Here is an 18,610-nt window from a genome sequence, read left to right as displayed (position 1 = left end):
TGAAAAAAACTTGCAACGCTTCCAATTTCCCGGCGCAGACAGGCAGCTAAATGTCACCTGCCTCTCCTTATCAATCATGTCTAGCTGTGTCTCCGATAAAGAACCGAGAGTTGCTAAGATTCCCAATTGCACAACAAAATATTCATGTCGAGATACCTTCGTCGGTGATTGACAACCATTTCTTCCGGCGGTACCCCTTCGGCTCAATGAATATTGAGGGCCAGCACGAGTGTGTCCATCGATGATTCGACATTTTAAAGGCCCCTTCGAACGGTGTTAACATCATATTCGGATGAACCGGCAGGATCACGATCAGTTAGCCGACTATAATTAACGCTATTCTACGAGTCTTGATGCCACCAACCGTTGCCCCGTACCGACGTCCTTCCGCCTATTGCAGTCGGTTGAACACCGGAACTACGTCGTCGCATTCTAATGGCCATCGAGTCCTATAAAACCAGTCAAATTCATCGTTGGATTCCCTAGAGTCGTTCTACATCGTAGCACTTCATCCAGCCCTTCCCAAAGATGTTCAAAATCTTCGCCCTTGCAGCTCTCGCCGCCGCACTTCCCGCTTTCGTGAAAGCTCAGTCTGCCGTGTACGGCCAATGCGGTGGTATCGGATGGAGTAAGTCGCCAATCGCTGCGCTGGGTGATCTTTCCGCTGACATTTACGGCAGCTGGTGCGACGACTTGTGTGGCCGGATCGACGTGCACTGTCCTCAATGCTTATTACTCTCAGTGCCTGTATGTAGTGATTTCCTAGCAAGGCATATTAAAATTAAACTGAGGTCATTATTTGCAGTCCGGGTTCGGCAGCACCTACTACCAGCACTATTGCTGCTCCCACTGCCACCCCCACTTCCACCACTGCCACTGCCACTGCCACTGCTTCCAAAACCTGTCTGGCGAAGAGGACTGCGGCCGCTTCCGTGTAGAGGGCAAGAAATAGGCTCCGGTTTGCAATGAGTGAAAGCTAGTATAGTTGAAAATACAGAATATTTGGTGGCCGCGACGTTGACCAAGTGTTTCGTCTGTCAGTGTATCTCCTTAGTATTAAGAAAATTCTGTACGATTGCACGGCATAGGATGTTGCATATAACTTAAACCAAAGGAAGAATCCTCGACAAGCTATTCCAGGACGCAACCAATTTCTGAACAAACCCCCGGAAGAACCCCCCGTTTCTTCTGCGAACCAGCGCCGTCAGCCAGATCAGCCGGTTGAATATCATTATCGTCATCCTTGACCACAAATGCTATGTCCAACTCGCCAATACCTTCGCCTTCCTACATGTCCGGCACATCACTGACATCGACGTGAACTGGGTGAGTCTCTGGCACTATAGGTCTATCGCTGTCCACTGACGAAACAATCGATCTGCAGGACATCACGGGATGGATAGCCTGCAATAATAGCGGTACGGACATTATGCCGCTCTCATCACCTACGAATTGCGAGTTCATGATGGCTGGAGCACTGACAGGCCTGTCGACACCAACAAGATGGATTGCCCGAAGATCGAGCGCAAGAGAGTCGTCACCCGTGACACCTGCTTCTATTGTACTGCGGGCGACTAGAAGAACACCAGTGTCATCGATATGCATCGCACCAATCTCGCTCGGAGGGGTGGAGCCTAGCCATGAGATGGAACGTAGGAGAACAGGAGAATTGTGAGACGATGAATCGGAAGGAGGTTCATCGGAGAAGAATGTCTCGAGTTCGGCAATTTCACGTTGAAGATCAGTCAAGGAAATACGACTGAGAGGTTTCAGACGGAAGACCTTCTTGAGGATGGTACAGGGGCCGCAGATCTACCTAGCAAGAAGCGTCTTAGGTGATCTCCGTCCTTGAGTTGAAGGAATAGTCTGTCGTCAACGCCACACCGAGAGACCAGACATCATTTGTCCGAGTAGAGTATCTTCTGTCGAGCGTGTAACCAAACCCTTTCCCTATACATTCTGGTAAAAGGCAGCCAGGATGAGCGCATATATGAATAAAAAGACGCATGAGGACTCATGCACTCCATGCCCTCGCACTCATGGAAAGTCGAGGTCTTGTTCTGTGTCGACATACCAAAGTCAGTGAGGTAAATCCGTGAACCATCCTCTGAACAAATAATATTCTCCGGCTTGATATTACGATGGTACACACTATTGTCGTGACAGAACACGACGGCGTCGATGAGCTGGTGAAAGACGTTTCGCACCTGTCATCCCGTGGGTAGAAGGATTTCTGGAGAATCGTGTCAAAGAGATCGCCTCCTTCGCAGAGATCCGGTACGACATAGAAAAATTCGTCGTGGAAGATGGCTTTATGGAATGTAACGATATTGGGATGGCAAGAGACGTGGCTGTGGTTGTCGAGTTCACGGATCTGGAACCAGTGCTCGCAAGTGCCTTCTTCCAGTGTGGCACGGCAATGAGGTATGGGACACAGTGATAGAAGATTTTCCGCAGTGACTCACTCGATCATAGCAACACAGGGGCTGTTGCATGTGAATGTTGAGTGTCCTTGGCATCTTCATGTGAAATCTTTTTGGTTCATTTCTTACTTCGTGCTGTCACATTCACACGATGTACATACCGTTTGCCTGATTTCTCACTCATCTGTTCACAGAGATTGTCATTCATGGAGAAACCAGTCGTCTGAAAATTGTTTCACATAGATTGTTCTTCTCTTTGACATCTGCAATTTCTATACAATTCCTTTACTGTCTCATTTTCCACTTGAACTTGAAACCTCTAGGTGTCAATTATGTCTATTATGCCAATGATCCAAGTATAAAACCACCTCCATTTGTCCCTTCCTTCTGAGAACAGCCCCCCACAATGGCATATCATCAACCACCCTTTCCTTTCTTTTTCACCCATGATGGTTTTATTGCAATGAATGCACCCTCTTCTCAATCTGTTGGTGCCTTCCAGCATCCTGTTATGACATCAGGAGATTCAGGACCTGCAGCAATTGCCTCTGGCAGTAACTTTCCCACCTCTGGAGGCTATAATCCATTCCCACAGCAAAACACTGGAACCACAATGGACTTGACATTGGCTTCATCCTCTCATTCACCATCAGGCTGGATCAGCCACTCTACAAGGATAAACATCCATCCTTGTCAATGTGGCATCAATAGAACATCAAGTTGCAGTTGGCAGTTCCACTACTTTCACCTACAGATAGTTGCTGTACATGAACTCCTTGGAGCCCATCCATATCCTTCTCTAATAGTTGCTTCTTCTCTCTGCAAGCTACCTCCATGCCAGAAACAATCCTTCTATGTGTCCTCTAAAAATGGTCCTGTATTCATCATCAACAAAGCCTTTGCACCTGCCAATTATGAACACAACAGTGATAGGAGTGGTCTTCTACATTTTCTTGAATCTGAGCCATGGGCACAGATCCATCTGGGCCAGCTAGTCTGTTTGGGGTGTGGGTGCAACTTTGACTTCCACAATGTGAAAACCTGGATAGATCATAGGAATTCATGTGCAGGCATTGACAATGCAATCTTGAGCTCTGTTGTGGGTGCTTGGGAAGATGAGGTTACAAGCCTGGGTTCATCTGAGCTTTGGAGTAAAGTGATACTTACCAAGGAGAACATGAAGGAGCTGAATGTACCACTGTCTCTGAGGCAGATCAACACCTTGGAGTCAGGGAGGCCTTTAAATTCAGGATTCACTATGACATGTGAGTTTCATTTCCCTCTGTTTTGGAGTTTTGGTCTGATGAAGGATGCAGGGAAATGGAACAATCTATAATATTTTCCTTCACCAAGTTATGTTCAAGAAAGTCCACATGACCTCTAGGCACTCAGATGACTCTTACTCCCAGCATTCATATGGATATCTTTATTTATTCCATGTTGTCCATAAACTCTACAAATAGTAAAGATATGCCTTATGAAAACTTTTCCCCCTTGAGACTTCAATGCAAAAGCAGAAAAAAATCAAATTCAGACATTAATAATGGCAACATTGGACAATGAAAGCTGCTGGGCCATAACCAAATATGTGAGCACAACATTCTTCTGGTATTCATCAAGAATACTTCATTATACGTATATCCTAACCCCAAAGAGGAGTGTCCCAGGGTCATTGCTGACGAATCCGTATACCTGAAGTAAAGCGCCCTGAAGGACATATCATAGTGCAGAAATAATGATACAAACCTTGGTCAGGACGACAATCTTATCGCGAGGAAGGTCGTATTTCTTGATAGCCTCTCCCAAAATGATTTCAGACAAGCCGTTGGAGTACACTTGCAGGCTGGTCCAGGCATGGAAAGAGCGGACTCACGTTCGCATTATCGAAAGCGTCGATTCCAGCATCGTACCTGAGGCATATCAGAGAAGTACGCCTAGATGGAGAGAGACTACATATGCAGCGTTGATATGCACAATCCCTTCCTCCTTGCCCAGAGCCCACTTTTGTCATTCTGGCCTGCGATAGGTCATGCATTCTAAGATGATCTTGGAAACTTTCAAGCCAGATTGTCCGAGGCGCACTACACAGGAAGTGAGGAGTGTGTCGCAGCACATTGCATACTAGTAGTAGAAGACACTGATGGACAACGGTCAAAAAGTCATTGACTTATACATCCGAGAAAAATCCGGCAATTTATACATTATCCTCTGATCACGACCGTCTCCTGGTCGTATTGCGAGAATCGGCGTCCGGAAGCACTTTGGAAGACAGAAGAACACGCCTAGACAAAAATAGGACCTTCGTTCTGCCGATAAAAGTTTTGTATTTGGACTTCATTCAATGCAGTCATACAGCGAAGATGGCATCGAGTTCAGTGTAAGGCCTGTTTCCCGTGCAGATACGAGAAAACACGCATAAAAATCACATTGAGTTAAAAGTGGCAGGATTAGTACACATGGATGGGGGCGTACGAACACACCGAAAGTGGCGTGTGTTTGTCGGTAAGAGGGACGCGTAAGCCTCAGAATACGAGGCAAAGAGGATAAGAACATAAACTTTATGTGATCAAGAAATGGGTTAGGGTTACGTTGTGGCAGTGGCCATTGGCGGTCATATTTAAAGACTGCGGCTGGGAGGCTTCTAAGTTCTCACCCCCTCCTGGTGGCACTGTATCGTCTACTCAGAGCTCTATTTCATTAGTTTTATCACCGAGGCGGTGAAATAACTGAGGTTCCTATTTACGAGAATTAGAGAAAGGGTTGATTTTTGTAGCTACTGACGTCTATCCTCTTCCGTTGTGAGGCCTCGTATTCTTGCTCGGCGGAGATGGTGGTCGATTTGCGATGTATCATGATGGTATGTCTCCGTTCTTTCAAAGTGTTTCTACACTGAGTACTGGATATTGATTCCACAGTGGACCTAAGGAGGTGGCGCCTGCCAATGAGCTGATATTACTACGCGTCTTTCTTACATAGGATGGGGACGAGGGTCTTTCTTCCGTCACAGTCTGACAAGGGTGTTTGCCCTCGAATAGGGCCCGTAGTACTGAAGACCATCTGAAAGAGGAAACAGCCTGTTCACTCTTAGATCCTCAGCGCACTTTTATTCGTTCCCTTCCGCTTCGGAACATCGGATGTTATGTGACACAACTCGGACGCATCAGCAGGTTTAAAGGCAACTGACGACCATGTCTAGGCACCGCCGGTATCAGTTCGAATTGATACCGCAGCGCGCGGTAAGTCTATAACTTCGACAAATCTCAACAACATATTACGCTCATGGTTCGTAGCACGTAAGAATAGCACCTAAAATTTCTCGGGGCCGGTGGAAGGTTCGGACCGACTCCCTGACGGCATCTACTGAACCTTTCCTTGCTCAAGTTGTTGCTTCTCAACCAAAACTGAGTTTCATTTTACAGCGCGCGCAGCAAAATTAACTTTCTACCACCGGCAGGCTACTCTCTGATAACGGCGTCCCTGTGTCTGTATTTTCCTAATTTGGGGTCGGATCTACAGTTTCTGCTGAGACGAAGCACCAAAAATAAATTTCGGTCGACGACATCCGCGGTGTCGGTCAATCATCCGATTTTTTCTTGTCTTCCACGACGGACATGGGGTAATGCATTCTTATCGAAACGACATGAGGCCGGGAGATATAAAGCCTTCACTCAGGTTACTCGTTTTTTTTTTTTTTTTCACAGCCTCTTTTCATGGCGACTCCCACTACACTCTCGCGCGAAGGGACCATCGCGGAGGCCCCTGTCTCCCTTGAAGGTGCTACTCCTTCAGCTACCCCACGGTCGAAGAAGGACAAAACCCAAATACAGCTGACCGACCAGACCAACCTTCTTCCTTTCAAGAAAATTGTCGCCGTATTTTTTGGGCTGGGTCTTTGTGTCTTCGTCACTGCGCTTGACTCTGTCAGCGTAGCCACGTCTCTGTCCACCATCAATACTGCGTTCCATGCGGGTTCTGTGATCTCGTGGGTACCATCGGCGTACATGCTGGTGTCCACTGCTTTTCAGCCTCTGTATGGACGGTTCAGCGATATTTTCGGGAGGAAGGCGGCGTTGACGATGGCCATGTCGGTATTCATGATCGGAAACTTGGCTGCTGGGTTTTCGAAGAGCATCATCCAGCTCATCGTGTTTAGAGGATTTGCTGGCGCTGGAGGCGGGGGTATTGTCAGCATGATGCAGATCGTGGTGTCTGATATTGTGACCTTGAGGGAAAGGTGAGCTAATGCCGTTCTTTGATGTGCTGTTTTCTCATATGCGTTTAGGGGAAAGTATCAAGGTATCATTCAAGGAGTCGTCGCGATCGGATACACCGTCGGTCCTATCATCGGAGGTGCTCTTTCCCAGAGCGTCGGTTGGAGGGTATGTCTCCTGTGTCCTCAGATCCGCGGAACCTAATCCGACATTGTTTGCAGTGGTGCTTCTGGGTCACCATTCCGATCTCTTTCATTGCTACGGGGATTGTGGTCTTCATCCTTCCCTTGAAGCCAGTACAAAGCGGTATCAGAAGGTAGGTCATGAGTCGATACAACTGCAGTGACTCGAATGCTGAAGAGCTCTTAGGAAACTCTTGTCTATTGACTATCTAGGCACTGCATTGACGTTAACATCCTGCACTCTCGTGATGCTCCCTTTAATTTGGGCAAGTTTTGCGGATCTTCATCTACGAGTAAAGTAAAATACTAACATCTCGCAAAGGGTGGTGTCACATTCCCATGGTTGTCACCTGTCATTCTGGCACCTTTGTTCTCGGGTTTCTTTCTCGCTTTCCTCTTCTGTATCTGGGAGTGGAAAGGTGCACGTCTTCCTATCGTTCCCAGTAGGTTTACCAACCTTTCCCGCACGCGTTTCCCTAATTTTATCTCTCTCTCTCAGTGTACATCTTCAAGCACATGACAGTTTGTGGGGTGTACATTACTATGTTTATGAAGTCGGTGTTCTCCTCTTGTGGCACCCAGATAATGCTGAAGCGTTGCAAAGTGGTTTCGTCTTCTTCTCGTCATTGTACTACTTGCCGCAGTTCTTCCAAGTCGTTCTCGCGTATACACCAATTCATTCCGGTAGGCGTTTTCTCGGGCTTCCAGTCTCTTATGTTATATAAGACGCTTTCCCCGACAGGCATGTTCCTCATACCGCTTCTCATTGGTCAACTATGTGCCAGCTTTGTTTCGGTAATGCTCCGTTATTAACGCACTATGATCTTACATTAGCATTTGCTTACAAACAGGGCATGATGATTAGTCGCACGGGTAAATACAAGGTATGTCTTCACTGTGGCTGATATTGAATGTGGTTTAACATTCCTTAGACTATGATTCACTCAGGTTTTGCGGTCTGGGCAATCGGATGCGGCTGTATTTCGACCATTAGCCATAAGTCAAACCAAGGCGCGATGGTCGTTTTCATGCTGCTTTCGGGTGTTGGTGCTGGCCAGGTGCGTCCTCAACAAGAGTCTCATGATATGTTATCTCACTGCTTATTTCTTTGTAAGACTTTGCAACCGACAACAATCGCTGCTCAGGCCAGCGTTCCGCGGAAGGACATGTCCGTGGTCACTGTGTTCCGAAATGCGAGTACCGTTTCCTTATTGACTAACGTGAGTATGTGTATTGAATATGCGCAATCCTAGTTTGTACGAAACCTCGGAGGCACCCTGGCCTTGGCCATAGGGTCGACAATGATGTGCGTCCTCACTCTTGATTCCACTCTTCGTCTTCATACCATCCATGCGATTGACCATTTTGAAGCAACAACACCCTACGTAAAGCCATGAACGACCTTTCTCTATCTGAATCGCTGATCTCGACTATCATTGATGATCCTTCTTACCTTTCCAAGTCAACGTCGGAGACTGGACTTTCTGCCGCCACTGTTTCCTACATCTTGAATCAAGGGTATACGAAAGGGTTCAAGGACGTTTTCTTTTTGAATGCATCTTTGACGGCCTTTGCGACACTGATCAGCATCGCGATGATCAAGGACAAAGATTTGAGTCGAGACGATGATAGGCTGAAAGGTAAAGTCGAGAAGGATGCTGTAGTCACACCAGACGCAGCTGCCGCAACCAGAGACGATATCGAGATGGCTGGCTTGGACCGGGATAAAGTATAGAAAGGGAGGATGATGATGGATTGAGCCGGAATAGTTGTAATGCTATAACCTAGATATTAGAAGCCTTTCAAAATCTATCACTGAACACACATTCGGTCAATGTACAAACCTTGCTTCGCTTGAATATTTTGTCCTCTTTTAAGGCCCCAAGTTTTAAATATGGCCGGCCCGGAAGCACTATCCCCTTTTCTTTTCAAAGCCATGTTCATCAACTTGCTAGCTCTTGTTCGGTTCATATACATCCTTTTCTTTCGCAACTACTTTGAAGCAACGTGGACCTTTATTATGTAAACTGGGGTCACCACCACATCACGACAATGGCGACGACGCAGCCATCCGTGCTCGTCCTGGCTCTCCTGCAAGAGCGTATACTGTATCCAAACTTTTCCCAGCTGATGGAATCCATGGCTCGCCTGCGTGCGACAGTCACCCAGGTCGAAACAAAAGGAGACTTTGCGAGAAGACTGAGGCTTTCGCCACCGACCATCGTTGTAGCCATTGACGCGCGGGAATCACAAAACCAGAGAATGCCTCTGTCCTGAGGCGCTTGCTGCAGTATACGAAGGAAGGCGGAATCACCATCTGCTGCTGCAACTTCAGCAACCACATCAACAATGCGACGGCGAGGTCGTTTTTCACTGCTTGGGGGGCTGCCGTGGGATCTAGGCTCGTATTTCAGGACGACTGTTCAGCTGAATAGAGCCCGCAACCGGAATATCGTTGCAAGGTCTCCGAAATTGATTTCATCTCTGGCTATAGAATGGGTCGCGCTGGAGACCGACGTGGGAATGCTCCGATGCCAGCCGTCGACGTCGTCCAGAACCCCCGCACTCACGATCCTCTGCGCCCTCGAGAAGACGAAGTGGAAGCGAGAGCTGTCAGGCGAGCCGAGACGTCCAAGCAAAAGTCGAAACAGGCGGCAGCATTCAAGGAGCAGGCATGTACCCCCCCGAATATAACCACTGACAGGAACTGATGGGCATATAGGGAAATAAATACTTTGCGCAAGGCAAATATCAAGAAGCGATCTAACAATACAAGAAAGCCATTGTTGTTCATGGACCTCGACCCATGTATAACACTAATCTTGCTGCAGCGTATCTAAAACTTCGTATGTGCATCCGAGCTAGATTTTTTTTTTTTTTTTTTTTTGGCTGTACGATCTAATGGGAGCGCAGGTATCAACAGGCAGAGGAATGCTGTGATGAAGCTCTCAAGTACGACCCCAAATCCGTAAAAGCTCGATATCGCCGAGGCGTCGCTCGTCATGATATGTTCGCATTCAAGTTGGGCCATGGACGGTGGGTATCATAGTGACACCCACGTTTTATTTTCTGACCCGGAGCGGATAGACTTTAGAGCTTGCGCGAAGCTTGTGCCCCGCGGTTCTCAATTCAAAAAAAAAGATAGCTCAGACTGGAAAGGAGAGTGACCGACATCGTGCCGCAGGTATTCCAGACCAGTTTGTAGAGCAGGGATGCGATCCGCAGTATCTCAATGACGATGACGATGACTCTTTCTTTGATCCACCTCTGGACTTTTCCGGAAAGACTCTGCAATCGGATTCTGATACGAGTGATTAAGGAAACGGACAAGCATGCCGAGCATACAATCACGACGGATGCACTCAAGGTTCCCGGTGCACGTTTAGTCCCGAAGAACATTCGACGAGAGACGAGCTGTACGTAATCCTTCATACATCGAGGTAAATGTACTGATTCCATTCTGTCAGTGGCCGCAACGTTCTGAGCATGCGGATGCTTGCACTTCTGGCAGTCCACTGCGCGTACGCTCATTCGAAGGAGTATCTGCCGGAGAAAGGGTGGTGGAGCGACGAGGGCATGGATGATCATATGAAGGGGGTCTCATGCGGAATATCAGCAGGATTAGGAACGTGTCATACGGAGAACAGCATGAATTCGACCGCAGGGTTGAGATGGGACTGCCGCCCCAGGGATATGGTGGCGACGCCGATTCGGATGACTAGGATGACGCTCTTTAGGCTTTCGTCATCACGGCTCTCTACTGATACCATTCGTGGAATGACGACCGGCTGCAAGTTCTGTCAAATACTTTTACTTCCTCCCACTGGCATTTTCTCAGTTCTCGCCACCACTGATACCTCTTTTTTCGTCTATATAATATGGCCTACAGCTCTCGCCGTATCCCAACTAGCCTATCATGTCTCTCTTTGAAGTCCTCCCACCGCGCTGCGATCAAACAGGTGACTATAGAGGATAAATTGGAGAAGCTGGGTGTAGAGCGCGTGTCGGGGAGCAATGCACCTCATGCCCGTGCAGCATCAGTATGTCACTTTGCTGCTGCCCGTGCTATTCGTTTCATCTTCTGTTCTAGATATCTTCGCCCGCAGACCCTGCCCTTCTGCTCTTCAAGCTCAACAAACTCCAGCAATCCCAAAATGCGTCATCCAATAATTCTATGGTCCCTTCTCCTCAACTATCTTTTGGCATGTCACCATCACCACATCAACAGGGACCAAGATTTATGATGAATAGACACGGTCACAGCATGTCATTGGCGCAGCCACCCACACAATCTCTATACCCTTACAACAACGGACCTCTTGTCGCGCTGAATCCGTTCGGCCATGATGCCGTTTTAGGTTCTGATCAGATACCCTCGCGTTCGCCTCATGTTTCCCTCGGCTCTTCTGGCATCGGCGAAATCCACGCTCCTCAAGGACGTGTCCCTGTTGCACTTCCATCTTTGGCTCCACCAGCTCTGTCCACTAGTCGCCCCGACAGTAGGCCAGATTTCAATGGAGGGTTTGGCCTTGATATTCTTGAAGAAGAGGAGGAAGTCGTAGAAGGCGAGAACATGACCCAGACCGACTCCGATGAAGAAGCCTTTGATCAAGAAGTTGATGACGACGAGGACCGGGGAACGGAGGACGCTGGTCTGACAACGGCTTCGCAGGGCCAACGCCATTCAAGACACACATCGAAATTATCGGCTGCGCTCTCGCTCAGGTCGTTTGGCGTGTTTAACGTCGATGGAACAAACGAAAGGACCGATTTGGAGCCAGTAGCTGATGGAAACATCAGCGTGGAGGAGAAGCATGATTTGGACGGGGTCGGAGGACGTATTTATGGGCCATGAAAGTTCGGAAGATGAGGTGTGTGGCAGCCAAATTTTGTTCCCTCTGTACTAAACTTTCGCCCAGAGCACTGGCGAGTGATCAAATCCTTCTGATGAAGAAAGGGCGCGGCAGCAACGTCTAGAACGCGGGATACGGCGCCGGGCGTTACAGCAAGATGCTGAACAGCCGAGACGCATACCTAACTTTCCTCGTCCGCCGGAAAACACCATGGTAATGTCCGTACCCGGAGAGGCTGATATTATATCGAATCCTAGTGAGGAAGAACAATTGCAAGACCACGAAGGTTATCTTAGCGTGCACAATTATTACGAACGTCCTCCAAATATGAGTGGGCGATCGTCTCGACCTCTTCCTCCCCCTCCCCACTCTCGTTCACCTTCTGGACAGCATTCTATCCATGACCCAGCCCAAGCTCATTCGCACCATTCGTCAGATGTTAACTTTGGATTCCCTGAACCCAAGCCGGCCGTTCCTCGTCTTAATCCTAACGCTAAAGTATTCGTTTTCGGTGCTCCGCTGGAGAGTTCATGAAAGCCCGACCCTTTCACTGGCTCCGGCGACCACACACACTCACGTTTTCCGTCCTTCGGCAAACTTCTCAATGCCAGTGCTCAGGAATTCAAGCCAAGCACATTCACATCCAAGGCCGTAGGTCCTGCTTTCCCCCTTGCTGATCCTTTCCGGCCGCTCCCTGTTCCCCCTGTTAGTGAGTCATCACCGTTTCGGGTCCAAGGTTGCGAAAAATGTAGACGCCATGGATCAAACGAGTCTATGGAAGAGGGAGATAGTATGGCGTCGTTCAATTTCCCTCTACCCGCAGATTCTCCTGTGGACTTGTGTCAGATACCATTGCCACGTCCTGACAGATCCGGACATTCCTCCCTCAACCCGTCTGTGGAGCCGTTCACGTTTGCTGGCTTTTCGGCTGTTGCGACTTTACCACCTATACCCCCTGCCGACCCCGTCGAGGAAACTTTTGAAGACGAGAGTACTGCACGCGCCGAGTACGGTGATTCCCAAACGGATGCATTCGTCCTGCCTTCGAGTTCAAAGGCGAAGCGGGCACCTATACCGCTGGACTTCAGGCACACTGTATCGAATAACACCGTTTCGACGGGTTTGTTTAAAGCCCTAGTCAACAACGGTGGGGATGAACGCACTCGCCGAACTGTGCGGTCGTGACTCAGTTCTCGCGAAATCTTTGACCACGTTTCTCATCCTTCTTTGGATGATCTTAGTGTTCCTGCCATCTCTCACAAAGTATCCCGAAGCAGACTGGTCACTGATCCTGGTCAAAGGCCAGTCTCTCCTGCTGAAGATGTATTTGGTTCCACGCGTCATTCCCGACGACGGTCGTCGTTTCCTGATGCTCTTCATCCTTTCCCTTCAGGATCATCCATTTCAGAGACCTCGGTCATCCACAAGGACCTGACAAGCCGGTTCGAGCTGCATAAAATCGAAGATCTGCTCGATGAAAAAATTGCGGTCCTTCGTCATGACAGAGGAGGATCTACACTGAACCGCAACACAGAGGCCACGATTAACGAGGTTCTTTCGCTGTTCAGGACTCAGCTCCGTGATTCCGCCACGCGTAGTTTGGAAGATACCCAGCTGGATGCGCGGGGTGAATTGGATTTCCAATTGATAAAGGACGTTATCGAACAGGCCCATGCTGAAACGCTTGTTCATCTCAAGCAGGAGCTTAGCAGTATATCCCAGACCTTTGATAAAGGACGTCCTATCTTGAATCCAGGCGTTCCGGACGTGACTCTGGAGCAATATGGCACCCGCACGATTCAGGCAATCAATGAAGCGATATCTGAAATGTCGGTCCGCTTGGAATCTATTGGACGCGCAGCCCCAGCGAGGGAGCGAGATGCCATTGTGGACGCTGTAGTATCCGCCTTATTTCCTGTTCTCAGCTCTATCCGTTCGGATTCGGTGGATTATGATTATCTGTCCGAGAAGCTCTCTCACGCAGTTAAACCCAACATATCCCAGCTAATTGATCTTGCATCAGATAAACGCGAGACGGTCGGCCCCATTGTTAAGCAGTTAATCCCTCTTTTGCCCAACCTGCAGGAGCCTAGCCCTGCTGTTGACACCGACGCCATCAGCCTTCAGCTTACATCTGCTGTCACCCGTGCCATCGCTCCAATAGATGCTTTCGAAATCAAGGAACAGGTTGCAGACCTCGTTGTCGAACGTCTTGACGTTCGCCTCGCCAACCGAGACAAGACGTTCACTGTAGATGGGATCGCGAGTCGCGTAACCGATAGGTTTGTAGGGCGTTGGAGAAGGTAGCGACCGAGGTTGCCGTCGGGTCCAATTAGACAGTGCTGTGCCTTTTGATCCTGTTCCTTACGACAATGATTGTGAGCTTTATGTTCTTCTCTTTTGAGAGTTTTTGGTGGAGGATATAGGGCGACGGAACGAGCTATAAATAATATCTTCGTTGCATCGGTCGCGAAGATGGCGAAGCAACCGGCTTTGCAGCCTATCAAGTCCTGATCGTGACTGAGGCCAACGCTCCTGCCCTTTCGTCATACAGTTTGTTTATACGCGAAAGTACAATCTGGATTCAATTCTAGTGACCGATCTAGCTGAATACGATACTGAAAATGAATCAAAGTCAGAGATACCCTTCTTGAAGCCCTGCAAGAACCAAGTCATGTTCCAGAAAGTCCATGTGACCCCCAGGTACTCGCACGACTCTGGCTCCCGGAACCCAACGCGAAGCTCCCAGATCCTCTTGCTCCTCTTCCGGCATTGGTATAAGCCTCGCGCCCTCCTCAGCAACATAAACCGTAATGGGAGCCTTGACATCCTTCATGCTTCTCATCCACACTTCTATATCAGGCCGAAGGCAAAAATCACTAATCATGCCCCCCAACTTCTGCGCTATATCCATCGCCAGTCGCTGTATAGGCGAACCCCCCGTCCTATTGATAGCAGAGCGTAACCCATCGACAGAGCTATTCCTGCTCTTATCCCATGCCGTTAAATCGATCATCATCTTAAGCATGGCAGCGATGAACTCCTCTCGGCGGTTCGGAAGCTCGGCAGTTGGGATTATGTGTATAAAAATAGAGGGGAAAAGATCAAGCATTGCAAGCGCCGATACGGTGTCGCCTTGGCGTTCGAATTCCTGCGTGATCAAAAATGCGAGAATGCACGACGCAGAGTACCCGGCGAAGCGGTATGGCCCAGTAGGTTGTTCTTCCTTGATTTTACGTCTGTAAAACGCTACCAGATCTTCCAGACTCGTCATCGGCGCATCCGGCGTAACTTGGACAGTCCAGACAGCTGTGCGAAATTTCTCCGGATACGACCTAAAGTCAAATGCAAGACCCGCACCACCTGCAAGCCCTTCAGCGATGAATCTGTGAGCAGAAAAGGAGGTCCTGACCATGAAAGACAATGAGCGGTGGTTCTCCCTTCCCTTTTCTCAGTTTGACGACGGTCTCGCCGGATTCAGGAAGTTTAGTGAACGAGACTACAGGTTCACTCTCATCGTCGTCGTGTTCTTCTTCTTCAGCAGTGTGAGTGTTCCCGTTGGCTTGGGAACTAACGATAGCATTGTGGACAAAGGCGCTTAAAACAGATGTCGAAGGATTATTGAAAACGAAATTCTGCGGTAGGGACCGGATGGCATCCATTGAGATTACGTGGTTTTTCCGGAGGGTGCTGACAATCGTGTTGCGGATTGCGATGGCTATGAGACTTTAGAAGGATGAGCTTGGCATGTTCGGATGAGGAAGGAGAAAAGGAACGCGGACCTGTCGACTCCGAGAGCAAAGAGGTCCTGCTCATCGGAGATCTGAACATCGGTGCAAAGAAGGGTGTGCACGATGCGCCGAATCCACTCAGTAATCTCATCGATGCTCCATTTCTGTGGAACTGGAATGTTGGATGGGGAGATATTGTCAACCGCTTCGTACGCCCCGTCGATCTCCTTGCTATAGGCCTCCAGAATAGCCCCCCGCCGAAGGGTCCCTTTAACGGTAAACGTGAACGGTTTCGATGGATGTGTGACAATGATCATCTACGATACGGATGTCGATATGGGTTTCCGAGCAATACAACAATTACACGCACCTCCTTGAAGATTCTCGAATGTTGCGGCGCCTCTCTGTTAGCCCTCGACACCGTGTCCCTTGGAAAGGCGTCAATACGGGCATGGGAAGAGGACACAGAACTCTACCAAATACGAGCACGGAAGTCAGCAAGGTCTTTCTCGTTGGCGGGGTCAAATTCACACCCAGGCGCTGGATAGACCAGCACACCCGTTTGGAATCTCGACCGACCAAACATTACGGCCGCGGAAATACGTTTGTCAGTAGTAATAATTTGTTCTTCTAGAGGATCAGCGCAGTTACCCAAGATGGGGAAAAAAATATACATGCCAATTGGCGCAGGGTTCGTCTTTTCCTGTCATAAGCCTAAGTAAGAATGGAAGGGACGTAGCAAAAATTGAACTTACCCCAGTGCTATGTATAATTTGGTCATCTATCGCGGTTCAATGTTCATCCAAGCCACTCCCACGAGCATGAGATAAATACCATGTCTTCCGTAGGACTTGAACATTTCAGGATTAGTAAGATGCCTGATAAAAATATCTTTGGTGTCATACGCCCTGACGCCATCTACCGTGGTGTTGAAGACAGCTGGCGAGTATCCCGTTTTAGGATTTTCCTTCAAAATATCACAGAACAGACGCATGGTCGATGCATGATTACTTACCTTTATGAGTACACGGAACATATCCTCTTCTCCTTCGACAGGGAGAAGGACGTAATCGATATACCGTGCCCACTGCGGTGACAGAGTGAGTAAAAATTCGATAGCTTAGTCTTTTTGAAACGTACTTCAAACCATTCCCATCCTTCGGCAGGTGTCTCCTCTAATGTATCACGTCCATGAGCAAGGACTTCGCCTCTAAATTTGCATCACAAAACATACTGGGAAGCAACTTGGCAGAATAGGTGGTTTCCGTACTAATGATAGAATTGAGTATCGGTAGGCTTTCTCTGCCGTAGACTGGGGACCGACCTTCCGAATAGGATGCAAAGTGGTACGCCCTTGGCTACCAATATGTCCCCAGCAGATCTGGCAAGCGGTCCGCCTGCAAAAAACTGCCAAAAAACAGTCAAGCGGATGCCAAAGAAACGAGGGGAATATTTTGCCGTACTGCGACTGTGGCCTTTGTTAGGACTTGAGGGGCCACTGGATCCTGCGCCCATGCCTGACCATCAAAAGTTTAGCTTCTCTACATGATAAATGACGCAAAGCCAGTCACCTCGTAAAAGTGCGGGACACAAAATACAAGCGTGGATTTCGACGTTGTTATGCCCTCCAGGACACGCTCCGGTGTTGGCACGATAGGCGGAAGTGTAGGAGGGAAGAGCGCTACTGTTATGCCATCCGAGGCCTGAGATATCTGGTGAGAGAAAAAAAATAATAACGAAATATTTGAACGCACAGCAACCATGAATGTCCAATATCCCATGAGATCTGAGCCAGTATTCTTCAGGACAACGTTGGTCATGATATGGATAAAAGACGCACGATACATAGGTAATCCGTGTGCGGAAAGAACGTGTCCGCCAACATCCATGTCCCCGTAAGCTTTTTTGAGAGTGTTTGTATCAGAATTTTTGACTGTAGGTAGGAAGAAGAAGAAAAGTAGCGTACATAGCCAAACTCCATGCATCATGTAAAACCGGTGCGTGTGAGCGATCGGGCTAGGGAACCGCGTCGATCCCGAAGAGTGCAGAATGAGCGCTGCTTGTTCCCAGTCGGGGCGCACATGCGGCAGCGGTTCCGAGTCATTATTCAAGTAGAGATCTTCAAATGTCGGCATCGGAATCAGGTTTATGCCACCTTGCATGCGGGCGATTTCCTGCATAGCGGGGTCTGCACTGATAAATAGATGTTTGCATGCAGTACTTGCAAGCAGATGAGTGATGGCTGCAGGTGAGTTGCGGGTAGAGATAGGGAATGCAGTGTACCCTGCACGGATGATCCCAGAGACAACGGTAAGAAACGTGATGCTATCTGCAGAATTTCTCGTCTCAGTCGGTGGCTGATCAGATGGGAAGACGACGCAACGCACCAGCATTTGCCAGGACCCCTACAACCGGGACGGAGTCCGTCCGAACGACGTGATCGAGAACAACACGCCCGGCAGCATGGATAGCCTTGGTGACCTCGCGCCAGGTGATTTGTTGAATATGGTCCTGGTCATAGAATTGGAAGACAGGATGGTCTGGGCTGTGCTGTGCGTTGTAGTCGAATATTTCCGGATAAGTAAGCGATCCATCGAAAGGAGGACGAGTAAATGTCGAGGAAGGTCCAGGAGAAGTCTTCGTGGCAGACATGTACTCGAATGCAAGTCAACAGACATTGCCGGAATATTTATACCCCTCCTCGCAAGCACCGAGTTCTTTACTGAGACAGGAAGTATAATTAGCACATGCACCGTGGCATTAAGATGTTCCGCTGTTATGTTATCGAGAAGCAACAAGCAGAATGATGATTGCAGTAATCGACCCCGTCCGCCGGTCGTGTGAAGGAAGCCACGCTCCCTGTCATAGCCGGACCGCAAATGAGAGTTTCAATTGTGAATTGTAGCTTGCAGTAACAGGACCATTCAGGTGCTGTTTTTCCACACTTGGACGAGCTGAGTACCATTCAACAGTAGCTGAGCGCTTAGTATTATAGGTCAACAGAGGCGGTCTTCAAAGTTCAAAGCATCAGGTCCTCAAGGGCCGAAGTTCACAGTTGGCGAAAATCTGAATAAGCTTGATCCTGGAGAGTCAGTACTTTAGTGCATGTGTGGATGGATAGTTGCGATGGGATTGGATTCCCAAAAAAAACGCATCCACGTGATGCCCCATTTAGAATCATATTTTCAAACCCAGCACGCATTTCCTCGT

At 48.6% G+C, this 18,610-nt stretch overlaps 5 protein-coding genes across 5 annotated transcripts; 3 read left to right on the top strand and 2 right to left on the bottom strand.

The window, feature by feature from the left end:
- The first annotated feature begins 135 nt into the window (after positions 1 to 135).
- Positions 136 to 1,013, top strand: BT62DRAFT_936571 (uncharacterized protein). The gene is made up of 3 exons (XM_043187152.1): positions 136 to 628; positions 681 to 747; positions 806 to 1,013. Exons 1-3 carry the CDS (start codon positions 529 to 531, stop codon positions 936 to 938), a joined length of 300 nt encoding a protein of 99 aa, XP_043035439.1. The 5' UTR covers positions 136 to 528; the 3' UTR covers positions 939 to 1,013.
- A 118-nt stretch (positions 1,014 to 1,131) lies between these two features.
- BT62DRAFT_1010974 (uncharacterized protein) lies at positions 1,132 to 5,276 on the bottom strand (the record flags this gene model as incomplete). Its single annotated transcript, XM_043177715.1, has 5 exons — positions 1,132 to 1,287; positions 1,342 to 1,759; positions 2,038 to 2,151; positions 2,208 to 2,374; positions 5,205 to 5,276. The coding sequence occupies 5 exons, from the start codon at positions 5,274 to 5,276 to the stop codon at positions 1,132 to 1,134; spliced, it is 927 nt and encodes a 308-aa protein (XP_043035438.1).
- Positions 5,277 to 5,997: 721 nt separating this feature from the next.
- BT62DRAFT_460440 (MFS general substrate transporter) lies at positions 5,998 to 8,665 on the top strand. The gene is made up of 13 exons (XM_043180988.1): positions 5,998 to 6,657; positions 6,706 to 6,802; positions 6,856 to 6,950; positions 7,004 to 7,082; positions 7,139 to 7,259; positions 7,316 to 7,370; positions 7,421 to 7,500; positions 7,559 to 7,611; positions 7,668 to 7,700; positions 7,749 to 7,874; positions 7,932 to 8,009; positions 8,070 to 8,122; positions 8,188 to 8,665. The coding sequence occupies exons 1-13, from the start codon at positions 6,134 to 6,136 to the stop codon at positions 8,549 to 8,551; spliced, it is 1,758 nt and encodes a 585-aa protein (XP_043035437.1). The 5' UTR covers positions 5,998 to 6,133; the 3' UTR covers positions 8,552 to 8,665.
- A 203-nt stretch (positions 8,666 to 8,868) lies between these two features.
- Positions 8,869 to 13,976, top strand: BT62DRAFT_1010971 (uncharacterized protein; the record flags this gene model as incomplete). The annotated part of the gene is made up of 14 exons (XM_043177714.1): positions 8,869 to 9,042; positions 9,108 to 9,221; positions 9,279 to 9,492; positions 9,648 to 9,666; positions 9,730 to 9,852; positions 9,911 to 9,936; positions 10,001 to 10,126; positions 10,184 to 10,232; positions 10,284 to 10,713; positions 10,776 to 10,856; positions 10,907 to 11,654; positions 11,770 to 12,167; positions 12,207 to 12,850; positions 12,911 to 13,976. 14 exons carry the CDS (start codon positions 8,869 to 8,871, stop codon positions 13,974 to 13,976), a joined length of 4,212 nt encoding a protein of 1,403 aa, XP_043035436.1.
- A 164-nt stretch (positions 13,977 to 14,140) lies between these two features.
- BT62DRAFT_460284 (acetyl-CoA synthetase-like protein) lies at positions 14,141 to 18,538 on the bottom strand. Its single transcript, XM_043180987.1, has 18 exons — positions 17,788 to 18,538; positions 17,367 to 17,729; positions 17,241 to 17,300; positions 17,155 to 17,186; positions 16,972 to 17,103; positions 16,864 to 16,917; positions 16,725 to 16,807; positions 16,635 to 16,669; positions 16,541 to 16,575; positions 16,416 to 16,487; positions 16,235 to 16,367; positions 16,156 to 16,181; positions 16,079 to 16,103; positions 15,877 to 16,027; positions 15,771 to 15,828; positions 15,452 to 15,717; positions 15,082 to 15,395; positions 14,141 to 15,032 (listed from the first exon to the last, which is right to left on the bottom strand). The coding sequence occupies exons 1-18, from the start codon at positions 18,050 to 18,052 to the stop codon at positions 14,305 to 14,307; spliced, it is 2,832 nt and encodes a 943-aa protein (XP_043035435.1). The 5' UTR covers positions 18,053 to 18,538; the 3' UTR covers positions 14,141 to 14,304.
- Between the last annotated feature and the right edge of the window lie 72 nt (positions 18,539 to 18,610).

This window comes from Guyanagaster necrorhizus (assembly GCF_019112545.1).
Source record: "Guyanagaster necrorhizus MCA 3950 unplaced genomic scaffold BT62scaffold_33, whole genome shotgun sequence".
In the NCBI taxonomy this organism is placed as follows: Eukaryota; Fungi; Basidiomycota; class Agaricomycetes; order Agaricales; family Physalacriaceae; genus Guyanagaster; species Guyanagaster necrorhizus.
The sequence above is the reverse complement of the archived record's forward strand: the minus strand, read 5'-3'. Positions and strand labels throughout refer to the sequence as shown.

Bases quoted from the DNA above. Each gene is read 5' to 3' on its own strand.
- BT62DRAFT_460440 (XM_043180988.1), top strand. From the start codon at position 6,134: ATGGCGACTCCCACTACACTCTCGCGCGAAGGGACCATCGCGGAGGCC. The intron at 6,951-7,003 runs GTAGGTCATGAG...AAGAGCTCTTAG, and splicing joins GTACAAAGCGGTATCAGAAG to GAAACTCTTGTCTATTGACT. The intron at 8,123-8,187 runs GTGCGTCCTCAC...ACCATTTTGAAG, and splicing joins GCCATAGGGTCGACAATGAT to CAACAACACCCTACGTAAAG.
- BT62DRAFT_460284 (XM_043180987.1), bottom strand. From the start codon at position 18,052: ATGTCTGCCACGAAGACTTCTCCTGGACCTTCCTCGACATTTACTCGT. The intron at 17,187-17,240 runs GTGCGTCTTTTA...ATACTGGCTCAG, and splicing joins ACACGGATTACCTATGTATC to ATCTCATGGGATATTGGACA. The intron at 16,104-16,155 runs GTAAGTTCAATT...GGCTTATGACAG, and splicing joins AAATTATACATAGCACTGGG to GAAAAGACGAACCCTGCGCC.
- BT62DRAFT_936571 (XM_043187152.1), top strand. From the start codon at position 529: ATGTTCAAAATCTTCGCCCTTGCAGCTCTCGCCGCCGCACTTCCCGCT. The intron at 629-680 runs GTAAGTCGCCAA...CATTTACGGCAG, and splicing joins ATGCGGTGGTATCGGATGGA to CTGGTGCGACGACTTGTGTG. The intron at 748-805 runs GTATGTAGTGAT...CATTATTTGCAG, and splicing joins GCTTATTACTCTCAGTGCCT to TCCGGGTTCGGCAGCACCTA.